Source organism: Camarhynchus parvulus, chromosome 1 (assembly GCF_901933205.1).
Source record: "Camarhynchus parvulus chromosome 1, STF_HiC, whole genome shotgun sequence".
In the NCBI taxonomy this organism is placed as follows: domain Eukaryota; kingdom Metazoa; phylum Chordata; class Aves; order Passeriformes; family Thraupidae; genus Camarhynchus; species Camarhynchus parvulus.
Window position 1 is genome coordinate 80,627,706 of NC_044571.1, and position 16,535 is coordinate 80,644,240.

Below are 16,535 nucleotides of genomic sequence, written 5' to 3' on the forward strand. Positions count from 1 at the left end.
CTGTTTGAAAGCTGCTAGCAACAAGCATTGTTTTCAAAAGCTTTTTCTTTATATAAAAATCAGTGTCCAGTGCAACTTTCCTTCAAACCCCACCCTCCCCAAACCCAAACTAAACACGAAGGCCACCAGTAAAAGCAGGCTGCCGGCAAAGCACAGCAACCCAGAGTCTGGACCCTGGATGTGGAATTGCCCATAGCCCCTTTTTCTTGGCTGCTGTTCGACTCCACACCCGCTGTGCGGGCACACAGGAGGCGGCCTCTTCCAGTGTCCTCCAGGGACACCTGATGGGGCAGGATCAGACTTCAAATCAATAGCACAGCCTGTCCCTTCCCGGCTTCCGAGGGCCTCACGTGCTGCCCGAACAGTAGTTTCTTGGACACTCTCTTTGTTTCACCCGAACGACAGAGCAGTTGCAGGCACGGCTGCTCCCCCGCTCCCTCCTGCTTTCTGGATCACATTTCAGCCCGGCCGGGGATGGGGGGTCGGGCATGTGGGATCCCCACGGACGGGATTCTCTGCGGGGAAAGGCTCTTCCCAAGGTGGGGGACGCGAGGAAGCGGCCGCACGGCACCGCAGCGCGACTGGGCAGGGCAGGGCAGGGCAGGGCAGGGCAGGGCAGGGCAGGCCCTCCGGAGAGCCCCGCTCCGTGCCGGGCGGCTGCGCTGCGGCTCCCGGGGCGCTGGGCCGCGGACAAAGGGGGCAGCGCCGGCGGCACGGAGCCGGGGGCCGGCCAGCGGCGCGGCGGGGCCGGAGCGCTACGCCCCGGCGGCCGGAAGACAGGGCGGGGGGTGAGGGGTGGGGAGAGGGGAGGGCGGCTCGGCCCGGCTGAAAAGGAGGGCTCGCCCGGCGCCCCTCACCCTCCGTCCTGCCCCGCGGGCGTCCCGCACCATGGCGCTGTCCTGGAGGAGCTGGCTGGCCAACGAGGGGAGCAAGCACCTCTTCCTGGTAGGGGCGGCCCCCGGGGGTCCCCTCAGAGGGGGTGACCCGCGGGGGAGGCTCAGGAGGGGCCGGTGGGTGCTGGCAGGCGGCGGGGGCCGCTCCGGGGGCTGCCCCGCCGGCCGGGGAGCCGGGCACCTCGTCCCGGCGTGCCGGGCCGGGCTCCCGGCGTGCGGGGCAAGGGTGCCAGCGTGCCCGCCGTGCGTGGCAGGGCTCCCGGCGTGCGGGACAGGACGCGGTGCGGGTGCCGCGGCTCGGACGGGTGGGCGGGATGTGCTCCGAGCGCGTCCCGGTGCGCGGCTGGCAGGGATGGATGCAGGCGGGTGCCATGGCCCGGGACAGTGCCCGCCTCTGTGCCCTGCCCGGCTGGCACACGCTGTGCGTGTGCTTGCTCTTTGTTAGGCTCTGTTTGGGAGAGTTTGGGGGAGAAGGTGCAGCTTCTTGGAGGTCAAGTTCTTTACCTTCCTTTGTCCCTTTGTTATTATTTCTTATTCTTTGAGTCTCTTAAATGCAACGTCCAGCTAAAGATTTGGGATGGTGTCGTGTATGGGAGTGCTTTGCCAGCTCTCGGTTGTCGTAAGACACAAAAAGTTTTGTGAAGTTCAATGAAAGTGAGAATTTCCCACAGAGGGGCACTTCCTTTTAATATTTCATAGCATACTATGTGCATGAAGTTTGCTTTTCCATTCCATTTACGTATGTTTATGAAACTACAGACCTATGAGTTTTATGAATGAAATGAACACTGAAAAGTTCGCACATGTAACTTCTACTTACAATCTCTTGTTTCTGTTTCATTTCAGTTTTTCTGGCTCTCCCTCAATGTATGGCTCTTCGGGAAAACCTTCCTGCTTTATAATCAAGGGCTACAGTATTATTATTTGCATCAGATGTTAGGGGTGAGTGACCCGGACGTTACTTTTTGCCCTGGGATTTGGGATGCTCGAGGGTGGGGTAAGGGGCAGAATGCTTTTGCTAATCAAAGATGACACAAACTACCTGTTAACTTTTCAGAGTGGGGAAAGATCAGGTAAGAATTTACTGGGACACTTCTGACAGTCGTTTAGGAGTAGAAAGTGAACACTGTTGAGAAGAAAAAGAGCCAGTCAAGTGTGGGACAGCTATTCTTTTCCCTCTTCTCTACCCTCCCGGTATTCCCAGCAGCAGACAAGCTCACAGGAACACAGACATGCTCAACAAATGACTGGAGCTCCACTTTTCGTCATTTATTTAGCAAGCTATGGACTCTTGTTGGCAAAGTCTTTCCAATCCAGTTATTGTAATATACGTGCTTGCTGAGGGACTTCTTTTGATAAATCTTAGTTCTTTTCAGTCTTTGTCATTCCCGTGGATCCTCTGTTCCGTGTAAATTCACTGTAACGCATGTAACTTTAGTTTTGTTTTCTAATAGTAAGTTCTTTGATTCTGAGTGGTTTAATGAAGATTCAGATATTTTGGTTTAGCAAGGGCAACACCCACCACCAGCAGACGAACCCAAAAAGATACTTTGGAGATGTGGGATACCAGCCTGCCTTGGGAAATTATCCATTTTAGTAATTTCAAAAAAACCTTATGTCTAAAAAGGCATAAAGTAAGGGTTAACATCTTTCTGGAAAATGCCCACGGGTTACTCAGAATTTGACAATCTGGGAAAAAGTGTCTGAATAACATGATGCTTTGTAACACTATGTCATACTCAGGAATGGATTTCAACAGAATGTTGACATGGGATTAAACATAGATGATGCACATCCTAATCTGCTGTAGAGCCTCTGGGGTTTATTTTTGGTAAATCCAGGGTATATAGTTTCACATGGCTGATATTGTCATAACTAGCCAGTACCATAAAGTTTTGTGATCTTGCTCGGAAATAAGTTGAGTTGATACAATTTTCTCCTTCTTTTTCCTTCTAATGGTTGGTAGTTCAAGAATGAATCTTAGCAAAGATAGTGCAAAAAAGAAGGGAATGACAATAACTAAATCCTTCATGGTGGTGACCTTGACAGAAAAAGCATGAAAATGTTTTTAATTTTACCTTGATTTTTAGGGGCTTTGCAGCCCAGTGTATCCATTTGAAAACTGTGTTTGTTCCTGGTGGAGCAAATGGGTTGTTTGTAAAGTGAATGTACTTGGGTAACATGTTGGACCAGATTTTCAGCTGGTATCAATCAGCAAGTTTCTCTCGATTCCGATTATTCATATGCCTCATACCAGCTCATCATCTGGTTGGGATTTTTTTTGATTTTCTTATACTTTAAAGTGGAAGACACTTGCAAACTAACTTAATGTGTGTTCAGAATCTGTGAGATGACTCAGGTAACAGATTGGTCAGGAGATGAGGACTAGGAGGTCATCCTTTTAAGTTTGTATAATTGTGTCTGCCACCGTGGGAAAAAGTACTACAGAATTTAGGAACTTCTGAAATAAGGGTAAAAATGAAGAGCTAAGCCTAAAAGATACTTTTGGTCAAAGTTATAAAACAAATTTTAACATTTTGAAAATACTAAAGACTGTAAAATGTACTTGCAATTCACTTTTTACAGCTCATCTAAATATCTTCAGTAGATCCCAAAGTTAGGGTTTGGAACCTAAAATTTGTGTTGGACTCAATGATCTTTAAGGTCTCTTCCAACCTAGTAATTCTGTGAATTATGCTTTTTCCCTTCTCTTCATTATATCTGTGTATGTTTATTAATCACAGAGATTGTTTTGCAAGGGCTGGGAAAACTGAATCTAATTTGGTTTCTTCAGGAGATGGCATAAGCAATACTAGAGCTGCACAGGGATTTTTGCCCCTCTTCTTTTTCTCTATTGGTTTGTATAGCCACTGACCCATTGCACATCTGTATAATCAGTCTCCTCTCTGTTCTGTGCATGTGTGAGTGGTTTGCAGAGCCTCTGTGCCATTTCTTGATGTCTGAAGATTTTGAGATTTAAATTAAATTCTTCGTTTATAATTCAACAGTTGATGTTTTTGTGTGAATAGATTGAACTCTTTAATGGATACTTCCATGACAACTGGTTCCTTTTTCCAGAGAGCTAACAAAGTTGCCCAAAAGGAGTGACACTTTGAATTAAAAAAAGTTTCTGTTTTTTTCAGCGAGGTTTCCTAAGGAGTTGGCTTTTTTTCTTTCTTATGCTACAGTAGGCTATAATTGCCTTAAGAACTTCTGCACTAGCAGCATGGAAAGATTTACCACAGGTAATTTTGTTCTTTACCAAGCAACAGATTGGAGAGCAAGAAGAGTTGCTGGAGGAAATCAGTGTGATACGAAGTGAGATCTTGGACTGAATATTCTGAGTATGTTCAACTGAGCCATGTTTTTATGCCATCTCTTTCTGATGTGAAGAAAGAGAAAGAATGGGGTTGGTCTTTTGTTCAGTAGTCACTGAAGTGATTTACTTCCCTTCAGCTGTCTACAGAAGACCGAGGCTCAGATTTATTCTTTTCCAATTGTATTCTCTGTGATGTTGAACAAGATCGTTCAGGACATGATTTGAAATTTGTTTAGATACCTAACTCTCACTCAGTCTTTCAATAACAATCTTCCTGATCCTTAATTCTACACCTGTGAAAAGGCACTAAGAGCATGGTGGTGTCCTGGAAGTGCCAAGAGAACAGATAAATAGGAGGCAGTAACATGGTAGGAGGGAGTTGATCAATCTTTTATGTACCAGGAAACATAGTGTTATTTTGTGTCAAACATCTCTGCTTTGCTCAGTTTGACTTCTGTTGATGAGACCATGAACTCTTCACTGTACAGTCTTTATGCCTGGGAAATTTCAAATTGGGCAAAATCCCTGAGCAAACTTAATCTGAGTTTGGTGTTGAACATGCTTAGAACAGGGCGTTTGAGCAGAGACATCCTGAGGTCCCTTCCAACTAGAATAATTCTGTGGTTACATAACACTTGCAGTGAAAGTTCAGCAGAACCTAGTGGATGTAAATCCCTTTCCAGTACTTTTGCTTTGATCTGTCCCTTTGGATACTGAATTGCTTCTAACGCCTTAGATCATAGTCTTACTGTATGAATGCATTCATTCACACTGGTTTGAAAACACCAGTATGCAGATAAATTTCAGACAAAGAACCTAATTTTTAAATGATTTCATAGGTGTTAACTTGTGGTCTTACATTGCTTAAGGAAGAGCAGCCCGTGAACAAATCCCCAACAGACACGAGTTTCTTATAAAAGAGTTTGTCAGAGAGGAAGGGAATATTCTCATCTTTGTGTTCATGATAGGTGCTATAATGTGTAGTAGGCATGAGTTACAGAAGGGGAGAGTCTTAAATTACTTGATTCCAAAATCTTTGTTGTTGGAGATTTTGGTCCACTCAGTCAGTGAAATTGTCCAGACTGATTTCTTCACAGACTTCAGGATTTCTCTCTAGTCTAGCTTGGCTGTATTTTTGTCTAACAAGTTTGATTGTGCCTGGTCAAAAAAAAAAAATCAGCCATAAATTTGATACTGGCCTTATAGAAGTCAAGTCTTGCTTTAACAGTATTGAATGAAATGCTTGTTTCCTTTTGCTTGAGTTCCCTGTGAGCAGAAAGAGCTTTGAGCTCGTTTTGTCATGGCATGAAGGGTCTCTCTTTCCCCATTCCCCCTCTTGTCCCTGCTTAAATAGCTGTAATGTAGTCAAATGTTAATGCAAGAGATAAGCTTCTGGATTTCAGACTAAAGTGAAGAAAATGCATTGTCAGAAGGATCTCTTTGGGAAAAGACTAAATAACTGAAAACGGGGCTGAAAAGTGTTGCCTCACTTTTTTATCTGTACGTAGTTGCTGCCTTTTTATTGCGCAGTATTGTGCATAGCATTTGTCACCTTTATTCACTGCTTGGAATATGTTCCAGTAACTTTTATGTCTCTCCTTGCTAGTTTATCACAACAACAGAGATTTCACTAATTGAGACCAAATTCCACTTTCATTGGTCGTTATGCAACCGCATTGGAATCTGCTTACCCCCCACATCTTAGCATTGGGGGGAGTTGTGTATCTTGATCCTTTGCTTAGAGATTATCGGAGAAGTTGGAAGCTCTTACTGCACTCAAGATTAAGTTAGTTGTTTTCTTCAGTTTGAATGACTGATTTAAGCAGAAGAAGGAGTACATCCTACACAAAGGCACTGCTTATAAAATGGGAACATGACCTAAACTTGTAGACAAGAAGAGATGGAAAACCTTGAAAGAATGCCTTTGTGATGAGTTACAAGTGAACAGGGAGAATACTAATTCACAGCAGTGCAGGGAAGATACCCCTTACATATTAAAAAATACTGCACCACTTAAAATAATTTTAAAGGGTTGCTGTACATGAGATTGGGATTTACAGAGTCCTTCCTTGAAACCTTCCTTCTTCTGGAGCAAAACCAAGTCAAACTTTTGTAGACATTTTCACATGTTCTGCTGGGTTTCTCCTACACGCACATTTTCTTTCTTTTCTGCTGCTTTTTATTGCTAGATCTCCAGCCAGATTTGACAGGCCTAAGGGGAATAATTCCTGGGCATACAGTTCAGTTCTGTCCTTCATCTTAGGTTATCAGTGCTCTGTTACTCAGGAGAAGGAGTACTTTATGAAGAAAAGGAAGCTGGGTCAAAAGGAGTCATATTGTGTAGCACAGTTTGTTCCACCTAGGAAAATAACCAACTTTAGCTGCTCTAGTACTGATCTGGGGAGGTGGTCTGTCACCTGTGTCTACAGAGCAGCATGTGGCTTGTGAGTCTTGCCGGAACCTTTCAAGGTGCCCTGAACCAAAGAAGATTGAAAAATTTTAAACAAAGGCTCTAAGAGACAGCATCAACTGTGGTATCTCTATTGGACCATGACCTGTTTAGGGTTGTTGCTTGTAGGTGGTGAAGTCTTGAGAAACAGAATCACATCACTCTCAGCTGTGGAAGGGTTTGCATTATTCTAACATTTTTTTGATGAAAGATTGACTTCAAAGGTGAGATAGGACAGGATTTGTTGAAATCTTAATTTTACAGCCATGTATAAAATAGCAGATTTCTCTGCGCAGCAGTTGCACGTAGCATTCATCTCTGTATTTATAAATTATGAACTTTGGGGAATTCTGGGGTACACAGTAAGGTACTTCAGCCCTCAATCTAATACTGAAATTATTTGCCTAACAGAGAAAGCTCCTTTTCTTAGCAGAGGAAGCTCATTTTCTCATTTTCAGTCTTGCTGGCAGCAAGATACAAAAAGAACTGACTCTTCACTTCTCTGTCCTACTTTGTATGTTGTATGAGCACAGCCAGGAGTCCATCTGGATTTCTGTGGACTGTGCATCAGACAGGGATAACTAGAGAATTTGCATTCTGGAGGTCTTTATGCTGCTTTGGAGAAGGTGGCAATTCCTTTATACTTGTCTGGAGGAAAAATCTAACCTAGTTTTTAGGATTTGAGTTTGTGGATGGTCCAGTTCCCTACTATTTTTTGCCACAGATTTTGTCTGTAAATTGGAGTAATCCTTTAGTTTCTTTAAGATTTTTGCCCCTCCATGAAATCAGATACCAGTAAACCAGAGATTTTGTACGGGGTTTTTTTTTCCTTTTTGATCCTGCAGAAATTTCACATGCTAGTAACATGCAATAACAATTTTTTTTAAGACAGTAAAAACTGCAGGAAGAAAATAGGATTATATTTTTCTCATTTCTTAACTACTTAATAAGGGTATATATTCTCTTCTAGACCCAGTGAGTTGCCTCGGAGCAAAAATCATCCTTTATTCTACTATTGTTTAAAAATCCAACAATGTACTGTGTTAATTTGTTACTATGCCTCCCAGGCAATGCAAAGGAAGTTAAGAAAGAGATCTCTTGGAAACCATTTGGAAAGAATTAGTTTCATGGTAATATTTTTAGCTTTTGGCTAGATATCAAGAGCAAACTTAAACTCTTTTTCTTCTTGCCTGAATTTTGATTTTAAGAATTTCTAAATGTATTTCCCATTGTTTGCAAATCAGTCATGGGCTTGTTGCAGGAAATATTGCTGAACTTTATTTCTTCAGAATAAAACCTTACATGAACCATTGGTAACAATATTTTAATATTTGAATCATACTTCCTTGAAAATGCTGTAAGTAGTTGTTTGCTGGTCTCTCTCTTTTCTTTTTTTATTTTCTTTTTTTTTTCTTGTATGTACAGGTGTTGATAGCATTGAATTATAATGAATGTGAGGACATTCTTCCATAGTAATTGCATTATGAATGAATATTTACTATTTATTAAACAGTGGAGAAAAACAAAGGAGGATTAGTAGGATTGCCTTTTCTGCACATCATTTGTGATTCATACTTGTTAAATTGTTTGGCGTTTTACTTATAATCCCAGACTATGCTGAGCTGGAAGGGACCCATCAGTCTGACTTCTGGCCCTGAGCAGGACATCCCAAGAATCACACAATGTGCCTGAGAGTGTTCTCAGGCTTCTGAACTCCGACAGGAGTTATTTCATTTATTTAACACTATTCAGTGTAGAATTGATTATCTTCTAGACCAAACTATTGTTTTGTTAAAGCTTTGTAAGAAAAATTGTTGTGCTTGGTAAAGGAAGTCTTGGATAATTGATGTCATGCCTAGTTTATATTTAAACTCAAAGACAACATAAATTCTTGAGAAAGTAGTGATGTATCATATAGGTCATACAACAGAAGTTATTAAAATTTTCAAACTGCTCATTAATGGTATTGCAACTTTTTCAGATTTTGTGTATTAATCAACATCTACAAAAATGATTAATTTTGCTTCTGAAGTTTGCATTACATTATTTCTAACAAAATTCTTGAGTTTTTCAAGTCATGCCCATTTAATCACTGCAATACTGTAGCACATCACTAAACCCCAGTAAAAATTCTTATATGTTTTAATGACCATGTTTCTGAAGTTACTGCTTCAATGAGGTGTATAGCTCATTTTTAGCTTCACTTTAGAGGATTTAATGAAAATAGAGACAGTGTTGTATATGCAGACAGTGCATTGTAGAGACATTTTTCTTTTCATTAAGTCTAGTCTGTTCAAGGGTTATTTCCAGTTGGGAGAGTCTAGAGTGGAGGGAGGATGGCCTAAGATCTGAGGAACATGGCTTATGAGGAAGGAGTAGCAAGAAAAAAATCTCATTGTGCAAGTGATCAGAGAGTGAAGCAACAGATAAAATTGAAGCAAGGGAGGTTTTATGTAAGGAAAAAGAGGACTAACAGTACATTGGATGAAATAGTGGAGGACATCTGGAGAGTGGGAAAGAACTAAGTGACATGGCTCATTTTAGTCTTATTTTCTATCATTCAGTAGGTTGGAGATGATCTGTTCCTGGGATTTTTTTCTGGAGATCCCACATTTACATGTTAGAGAACAAGGTAGAGCACATTTTGTGGGGTAATTGCTCCTACTTCTCATGGGCAGCTTTTGAGAGAGGGTACCCTTGTGACTGCTCTGTTCTGTGGAAGCTGGTAGGGTCTGGTGAGGTCCTTAGCACTCAGGTCTACCTAAATAATGTAAAGTCGCTGGAAGAGAAGAAAGATTTAGGTGCAGAGCTTGGTTCTTCAGGTAGATTGAACATCTTTACCTTCTGTTTGCTTCCTGGTGCTGTGCCCAGGTGTGCTGCAGAGCAGGTGAGGTACATGGATGTTGCTAACTGGGAGAGCAGGAAGTTGTAATGCTTTAGGGTGCTGGTACTTAGAAACCCTTTCATGCTGTTGTGCTTCAGATCTTGCAAGATATTCTGAAATGCACTTACTCTGTTTTTAGTAGCTTATATATTCATCCATTTCTGTGACACAAACATAAGTCTGTATATTATTTTTCTTTATTACAAAGGTAAGAATATAATAGATGTTGCACAGATTAATTTTTTTGTCGGTGAAAGTAAAACAGACTCATGTTTTTACATAGAGTTTAATTTTGAAAAGGTAATAAACCTTAAGTAATTTTTGTTAGATAATTTGTACCTGTTCAACTCATTCACATGCTCCTGCAACATTTGAGTTTTCTTTAATATTATAATATTTTTTTACTAATTTATTCAGGAGTTGAAATACTTGGGGTTTTGAGAACAGTATAAGAAATATCCTTCCAGAAATCTGTTGACAGTCTAAAAGCATCTTTTATATAAGCTAGTAAAATGGTAATTCAACCTAATAACTAGGAGAACAATGGCATTTTGCTAACTTTTTAAAATCATAAATGAATGAGATAATAAGATTAAAAATACAGGTTTGTGACATGAATGTGTGCTTTGTTCATTTATTTGACAAGTGGTTTTGTTCTAATTATGTAAGTTCCAAATATATCAGTGAAAGCATTAGTGAAATTAGATTTCATTACAGTTCCCAGCTATTGAGCAGTTAAACTGAAGAAAACCTACTTTCTTTATGTCCAAATATGGCATTGCATAATGTGAATGGATGAGGAGTTTTATGGCAATTCTGTAACAGTCCTTGAAGCACTATGACCATTTCAGTTTAACTGAATCAATATTTTTTTACATCTTTTTGTGGCTTGAGAGAAAATCATTACACTCGAGTGGCTGTCTAGTGTCATCATAGTATTTATTGCTCTTTTTTGTTTAGTAATGTCAGTTGAAGCTTTCAGGTCATTTCTCAGTGGACACTTACTGTTGTCTCATGTTTTGTTCCATGTGACTTTGAGCATTGATGAGGATATTGGATCTTCCAATATAAAGCTGTCATTTATTATTGACAAAGTTAATTTTTAATAACTTCTTGATGCAAAGATGAGAGCTGTTTCCTTCCCTGTGAGGACAGGATAGCATGCTGTGTGTGCCGTGGTTTCTCCAGCACATCATGAAACTCCACTATTCTGATGAGTCAGAGAGCATGGGAACCATTTGGTTTCACAGCAGAGTAAAAGAGAGACAAGACTGATGCACATACTGTTCCTTTCTGCCTATAATCTAACTCTTGCAATGTTTGTTCAGCTAGGATTGTGTATTAGCAGAGCTTCGGCATCTGTCCTCAATCTCAACTGCTGCCTGGTCCTGCTCCCCATGTGCCGTGTTCTCTTGGCCTTCCTGCGGGGATCCCAGAAGGTGAGTGCTGTCCTTGGAATGCAGCGCTTAAGAAGAGGGCCCTGGTCCCTCTTTGGTATAAAAACAATAGAAAAAGAATCTGTTACATCCCTGTTTGTTCTACACTATGTGCTTGCATGGTGCAGGATCAGACATTTAGCCTAGATTCATGACTTCTTTGAAGACAGGCTTTGTCTGGTTTGACTCCTGTTTAGAGGGTGATTTCTTCAGTGCATTTTTGAAGGAGGGGGAGTTGCTGTGGAGCTGTAACCAGATAAATTCTCCTGTGTCTTTCCAAATTCCTATATTGGAGATATATATGTCCTCTCAAGTGCTTCCTGATATAATTCAACAGAGTAAACCCAACTTTGTCTCTGCATGACCACAAGCTTCCTACTGGAGGTGATAGAATGTTCTATAAAAATACCCAACCTGATACATTTGTTATCATGGGAGAAACAGTGTTTAGCTTATTTGTGATTTGCCAGTTGCTTTTACAGAAATAATATAAATAATGCTTTTGAGGAACATTTGTGTTTGCTAGATGGTTGCAAATTGAACCTGTGACTTCTGTTAATCATGTGGCAATATGATTTGATCCCTGTAGATGCACATATGAATGCAAATACACCATTCCTTTTGATCTTGCTTATAAAAGAGTCAGTGATGCCTTCACAAGTAATGCTAGAATTCCTAAATATTAAGGCCAGGAGGTACATTATGTACTCTTGATATCTGTGTGATTTCTTCATTAAGTCCTCAAAACTGTCTCCTTGGCATAATCCAGTAGTTTTTAAATTTAGGTACTAAGCTTGCAAAGGTGTTAAACCTAACTGAAGTTGCTATTATATCACCACAGTTGCTGTTAGTATTTTTTTCTTTGCTTTGTTTTGGAAGAGAGTACTTGAATTCTTCTCTTACTAGGTTGCCAGCAAGAAAACCAGAAGGCTGCTAGATAAAAGCAAAACTTTCCATGTGACATGTGGTGTTACGATATGCATCTTTTCAGGTGAGATCTCACTGTGCTGAGCAGCAGCATGTTTTGGAAGCACATTGATGCAGCACTTTGTGGTTTTTCTGCTGCAGTACATTTGGGGGTAGTCTTGCTCTGTGCTTGCTCGTCTTAAATTGTAAATGCTTTCTCGAATGTGTGTGGGTTTTGGTTCATTTTTTGCTTTAAACACATGGGCATACATTCTAATGTCAAGCCTTTCCTTAAAATGCCAGTTTCTTAGAAGACAGGGATGTGAGACCGGGTCAAAATCTGCCCTTCCAAGTGAACCCTCATTGTGCCTAAGGAATTTGAGTGAAAAACCAGGGTACTACAGGCTTACTTGCAGAGAAGGGAGCAGTGGAGGCAGCTACCCAGTTTGGTGAAGAGGAAATATTCTTGGCTGGACACCTTTGAATGTTGTGTCTCAGCTGAAGCATTGCAGTACAGAAATCTTTGCTGTAGTGTTAAAAAAAATCCTAAATCCTAAAATACATACAGCCTTCTGTCATTAATATTTATAGGCTGATTTACTCTTGAAGAATAATTAAGAATTCCTTAGTCCCTGGTATATCTCATGCAGGTGATGTGATTATATCTTGGCTTCTGGGTGGCCACAGGGAACATCCAGCACTTGTTTACAGATTTACTCAGTTTTTTGGTTTTTTTTTTTTTTTAGTCTTACATGTTGCTGCTCATCTGGTGAATGCTCTTAACTTCTCTGAGAATTACAATGAAGAATTTGTGACCCTAAATGCAGCAAACTATCGTGGTGAGGTGAGCCAGCTTTCCTTTCATATTTTGGTTTTAAGCATATCATTTAAATATATGAATATTTGCATATTCAGTGCCATTGTGTGATCTGTACAGTGCTCCTGTTTCATGCACTGAAAACTCACCCTTGTGTAGATTCCTGTGGATTTTATTTCTTTGTCTGGACAAAGCATGTATTAAAGCCAGCAAGGTTCTGTCCTGTTTGATTATTAGATGTAGAATGCAATAATCTAAACTTTTCACCTTGCACCTTGTTCTCTTGCTGCTCTTTTGCTTGTCTCTGTTCCTTGGATTGGCCTGGTTAAGACATTTCTGCTGCTTTTTGGGCAAATTTGTTCTACATTTCCATTGTTTAGAAATACAGTGAGATTTGAAATTGATTTTGCATTTTTCATCTGCAGTGAATGCATGTATGAGTATTAATGCTAAGCATGGGGTTAGTTATCTACATGAACTGATTTCTGCTTGCAAAATACTTGATTTGTGTGCCTTGTCTGACTGTAGTGCAGATGTCTTGCAGGAATATCAGATTCGTAGGCCCTTGGTCAGGTGCTTACTTGTGTATTTGGCAATGGAGAGATATTTGCAGATTTTAGAAGCAAGACCAGAGTCCAGCACCCTTTCTTCTTGGGCTACAGTCAAGTTCTCTCTTGTTTGTGTTCATTCTAGTCTCTGGTCTGCATTTCTTTTTATCCAGTTGCATTAGGAAATACTCGGAATGACCCTATCCCAGCTGCATCATTTCCTGGAAAAAGAGAGCTTGACTCAGTCCAGGCTCCTAAGGACCAGCAACCAAGGTCTTCCATCCCCTGGGTAAATGATCTAATCACCCAGCTATTCAATGGCAGACAGACATGCCAACACCAACTATTGTGCTGAGCTTCTGGGTTGACTGTGTGTCTGCTTGTGTTAGGAGTGGTCTGATAGACTTCCCTTCATCAGGAACATCAACAGGAGCTTACCTCAGGCAAGAAGATGCCAGGGTTCTAAGCCTCTACTAAGCAGCCTTAAGAATTTTGCAATAGAAAAAGGAGACAGTAGCAAGTTTTTTAGGAAATCTAGGATCAAAACTCCTGAGTTTTAGGTACTTTAGTAGCTCTTGCACCTTTGTATTTGAATCCCACTTATATCCCTTTTTGAACTGTGGTGGATAGTCTGGATGCTGCTCTCATCTTCCCTATCTGGATACACACATCTGGATGCAGACAAGGTCAGAAAGAGGGTCACTTCATTTTTCCTGTCCTGTATGAAAACTTCTCATCTCCCCTCACTGCGTTTATCTGCAAGTTTAAATAAAAGTTTTCCAAGCAGTGAAGACAAAACCTCTTGAAGTAGAGGTTTTGTCTTCACTGCTTTTATCAGGGGAAGTGAGGCAGTTTCCCTGATGTTGAAATATTCCCTCTTCCTTTCACATATGGTGAAGGACACAGGAACATCTGTCAGATCCTTCGTGTTCAGTCTTGCTTCACTAGGGTCCATTGCAAATGTCTTGGTGATGTAGCTGGCAATAAAATGCTTGCCTCTTCTCTTACATTTAAATTCAAAACATCTCCTGCCTCACTCTGTCCTCTCAAAGGGATGAGGTAACTGAGTAAAGTTAAGCCTTCAAATAACAATTATCTGTAAAATTATCTGAATCTAGATTATAGATCAGAATTATCTTTGCTGGGGGAATGCAAAGGCTAAAGGTTTAGTTTGTGTTGAATTGCAGTCAATGTAAACTGTTACCAAATACCAAATCCATTCCTGTTTCCAGATTTAGGGACTGCATATGTCTTAAAATGTGTGAGCTTCATGGGCTACTTATGATTGTAAAATTATTCGTATTAAAGATATAAAATACCATATGTTCATTTGATTTGGTTTTACTTGTCTGTTTTCCAGGACCCGAGGAAACTACTTTTTGCAACTGGTAAGTGCTGCAAAACTGAGTGAGAAAACTTTGTCGTTCTGCAGACAAAACTTTTGGTCCTGTATTGGCATGCTCCATTTGTTGTATCTCAGCATTTTATATATCTGGGGTTGTGTGATTTGTGTTAGTATAACCTGGGTTTGCTTATCCACTAGTCAGGAGGCAGGAGTTACATAAGCCCAGTAGCAGGATGAGCAGCATTTTCAAATCTGTTGTTGTACAGATGAGTCAGCAGAAATCCATTAGTTTCAAACAGAGATTCTCCCTAATATTGAAACCAAATTCCTAAATGATCCAATTTCTAGAAAAAGAAATATAATGGAAAACCAGTCTTTTTATGCTTTAGCTGGTTTATTTAAGGCTTGGTTGGGTTTCTGAGCAATCTAAACTGTGACATGGGAATCAGGCTTCAGCAGTCATACAGAATAGATAGATGAAGACATTTTTGGTGCAGGAATTTAGAAGTGAGCAATGTTTGGGTATGGAGGGGTAGGCTCCAGACTGAACTGTAGCACTTCATAAGCAGATAGTGCGATGGCATCAGGAAGGAACTTTATCTCCCTTATTTGGATCAAACACAAAATCCTGACTTGGTAGCATTTAGGGCACAGTCAAATCAAATCTCTGAACAGACAGCAGTTGTTCTAGGTTTGTCAATCCCAATAGGTGTGCTGGAATTAGTGGCTGGTGTGCCAGTGTTTCCCAAAAACCCTAGGAAAGGTTTAGATCAGTTGAGAGAAGAGGAAGGGAGAATGTGAACTGACAGAAACTGAGGTCGGAGTTATCCTAAATTTAAAATTACTCTGTTCACTCCCTGTCCTAATGACTGGTAATTAACATGTACTATTTGTGTTGAAGGAGTGCTCAAGAATTTGCTGCACTGGGAACTGTGCAAATAAGCAAAAAACCCTTGGTTTTTTCCCAGACAGTTCAGAACAGCAAACAGAAGGAATAAGGAATCAGAAGGATTTACAGAGCGATGATGACTTTTCAGATTAGCCCAGGAAAGAACCTCCTTGTATAACGGTGTGAGGCAGACTGTGGGAAGAACAAGTATTAAAGATTATACTTAGTAGAGGAAAGGAGAGTCAGGGACAGGGCAGAAATGAAACACTAAAAATGAACTGATAAATTGGGGCAAGACTGAATGATTTCAGTCTGATGGAGAAGATAATTGAAAAACTGGACATAAAAGGTGACCTCTGGCTTGTGTGACAGTGTAGGGAGCTAAATCAGGTGCTGTACTGCAGTTGCATTGGAGGTATTAGTTCAGGGTTGAGATTCATTGCACGCTACGCATCAAATGAGATTGAGAAAAAAGAAATTAAGAAGGAGGAAATGGACAGAATGCATAGTGTTTTATTGCAGCTGCTTTTAACTGCAATCTTTCCATGAAGGAGGGAAATCAAGTTTTTTTATGCAGTCCATGACAAAGCTTCCATTGATTGTAGGTCTGTAAAAACTGAGGAGTGAGTTGTGGTGTGTCAGATTTTGGGTATCAGACTTTTCAATGAATGAGTATTGAGAAGTTTATAAAAAGGTAAGATTTGAGATTTATCTCTCATTTAACTTAAAAAAGACCTGAGGATAAACTAATTCTGACACGGGTCTTTGCTTGAGCAGATGAGTCAAATCATTAATATTTTTAACCTTTCCTTCCCAAGTGCTGGCTGCAGATCACTCTCACAGACCTTGCTCTATGGGCAACAATTTCAAGCGTGATACAATGCCATGGAGAGTAATTTCAGGCTTTTCCCCGTTCCAGAATGAAATGGGCTGGCAAAAAATTGTAGTGACAGCTTGCATAGAAATTGATTTGCTTGAAATTCTGTCCCTGAACAAGTTTTTAATTGTCATGTCATGATCAACAGAGTGTAGTGTTTGGAATAAAAAAG

General features: G+C 40.7%; 1 protein-coding gene across 3 annotated transcripts in view; it reads left to right on the plus strand.

The window, feature by feature from the left end:
- Nucleotides 1–393: 393 nt before the first annotated feature.
- NOX4 (NADPH oxidase 4) overlaps nucleotides 394–16,535 on the plus strand; it is a 109,923-nt gene continuing 93,781 nt past the window's right edge. The window contains exons 1-6 of one of the 3 annotated variants that reach the window (XM_030951939.1): nucleotides 394–539; nucleotides 1,740–1,835; nucleotides 10,874–10,984; nucleotides 11,888–11,972; nucleotides 12,634–12,731; nucleotides 14,613–14,640. In XM_030951939.1, the coding sequence (XP_030807799.1) occupies nucleotides 489–539; nucleotides 1,740–1,835; nucleotides 10,874–10,984; nucleotides 11,888–11,972; nucleotides 12,634–12,731; nucleotides 14,613–14,640 (469 nt within the window). In that variant the 5' untranslated portion in view covers nucleotides 394–488. Of the gene's footprint in view, nucleotides 540–812; nucleotides 946–1,739; nucleotides 1,836–10,873; nucleotides 10,985–11,887; nucleotides 11,973–12,633; nucleotides 12,732–14,612; nucleotides 14,641–16,535 lie in introns of those variants that run through there. The other 2 variants (XM_030951856.1, XM_030952026.1) reach the window with 2 other exon arrangements.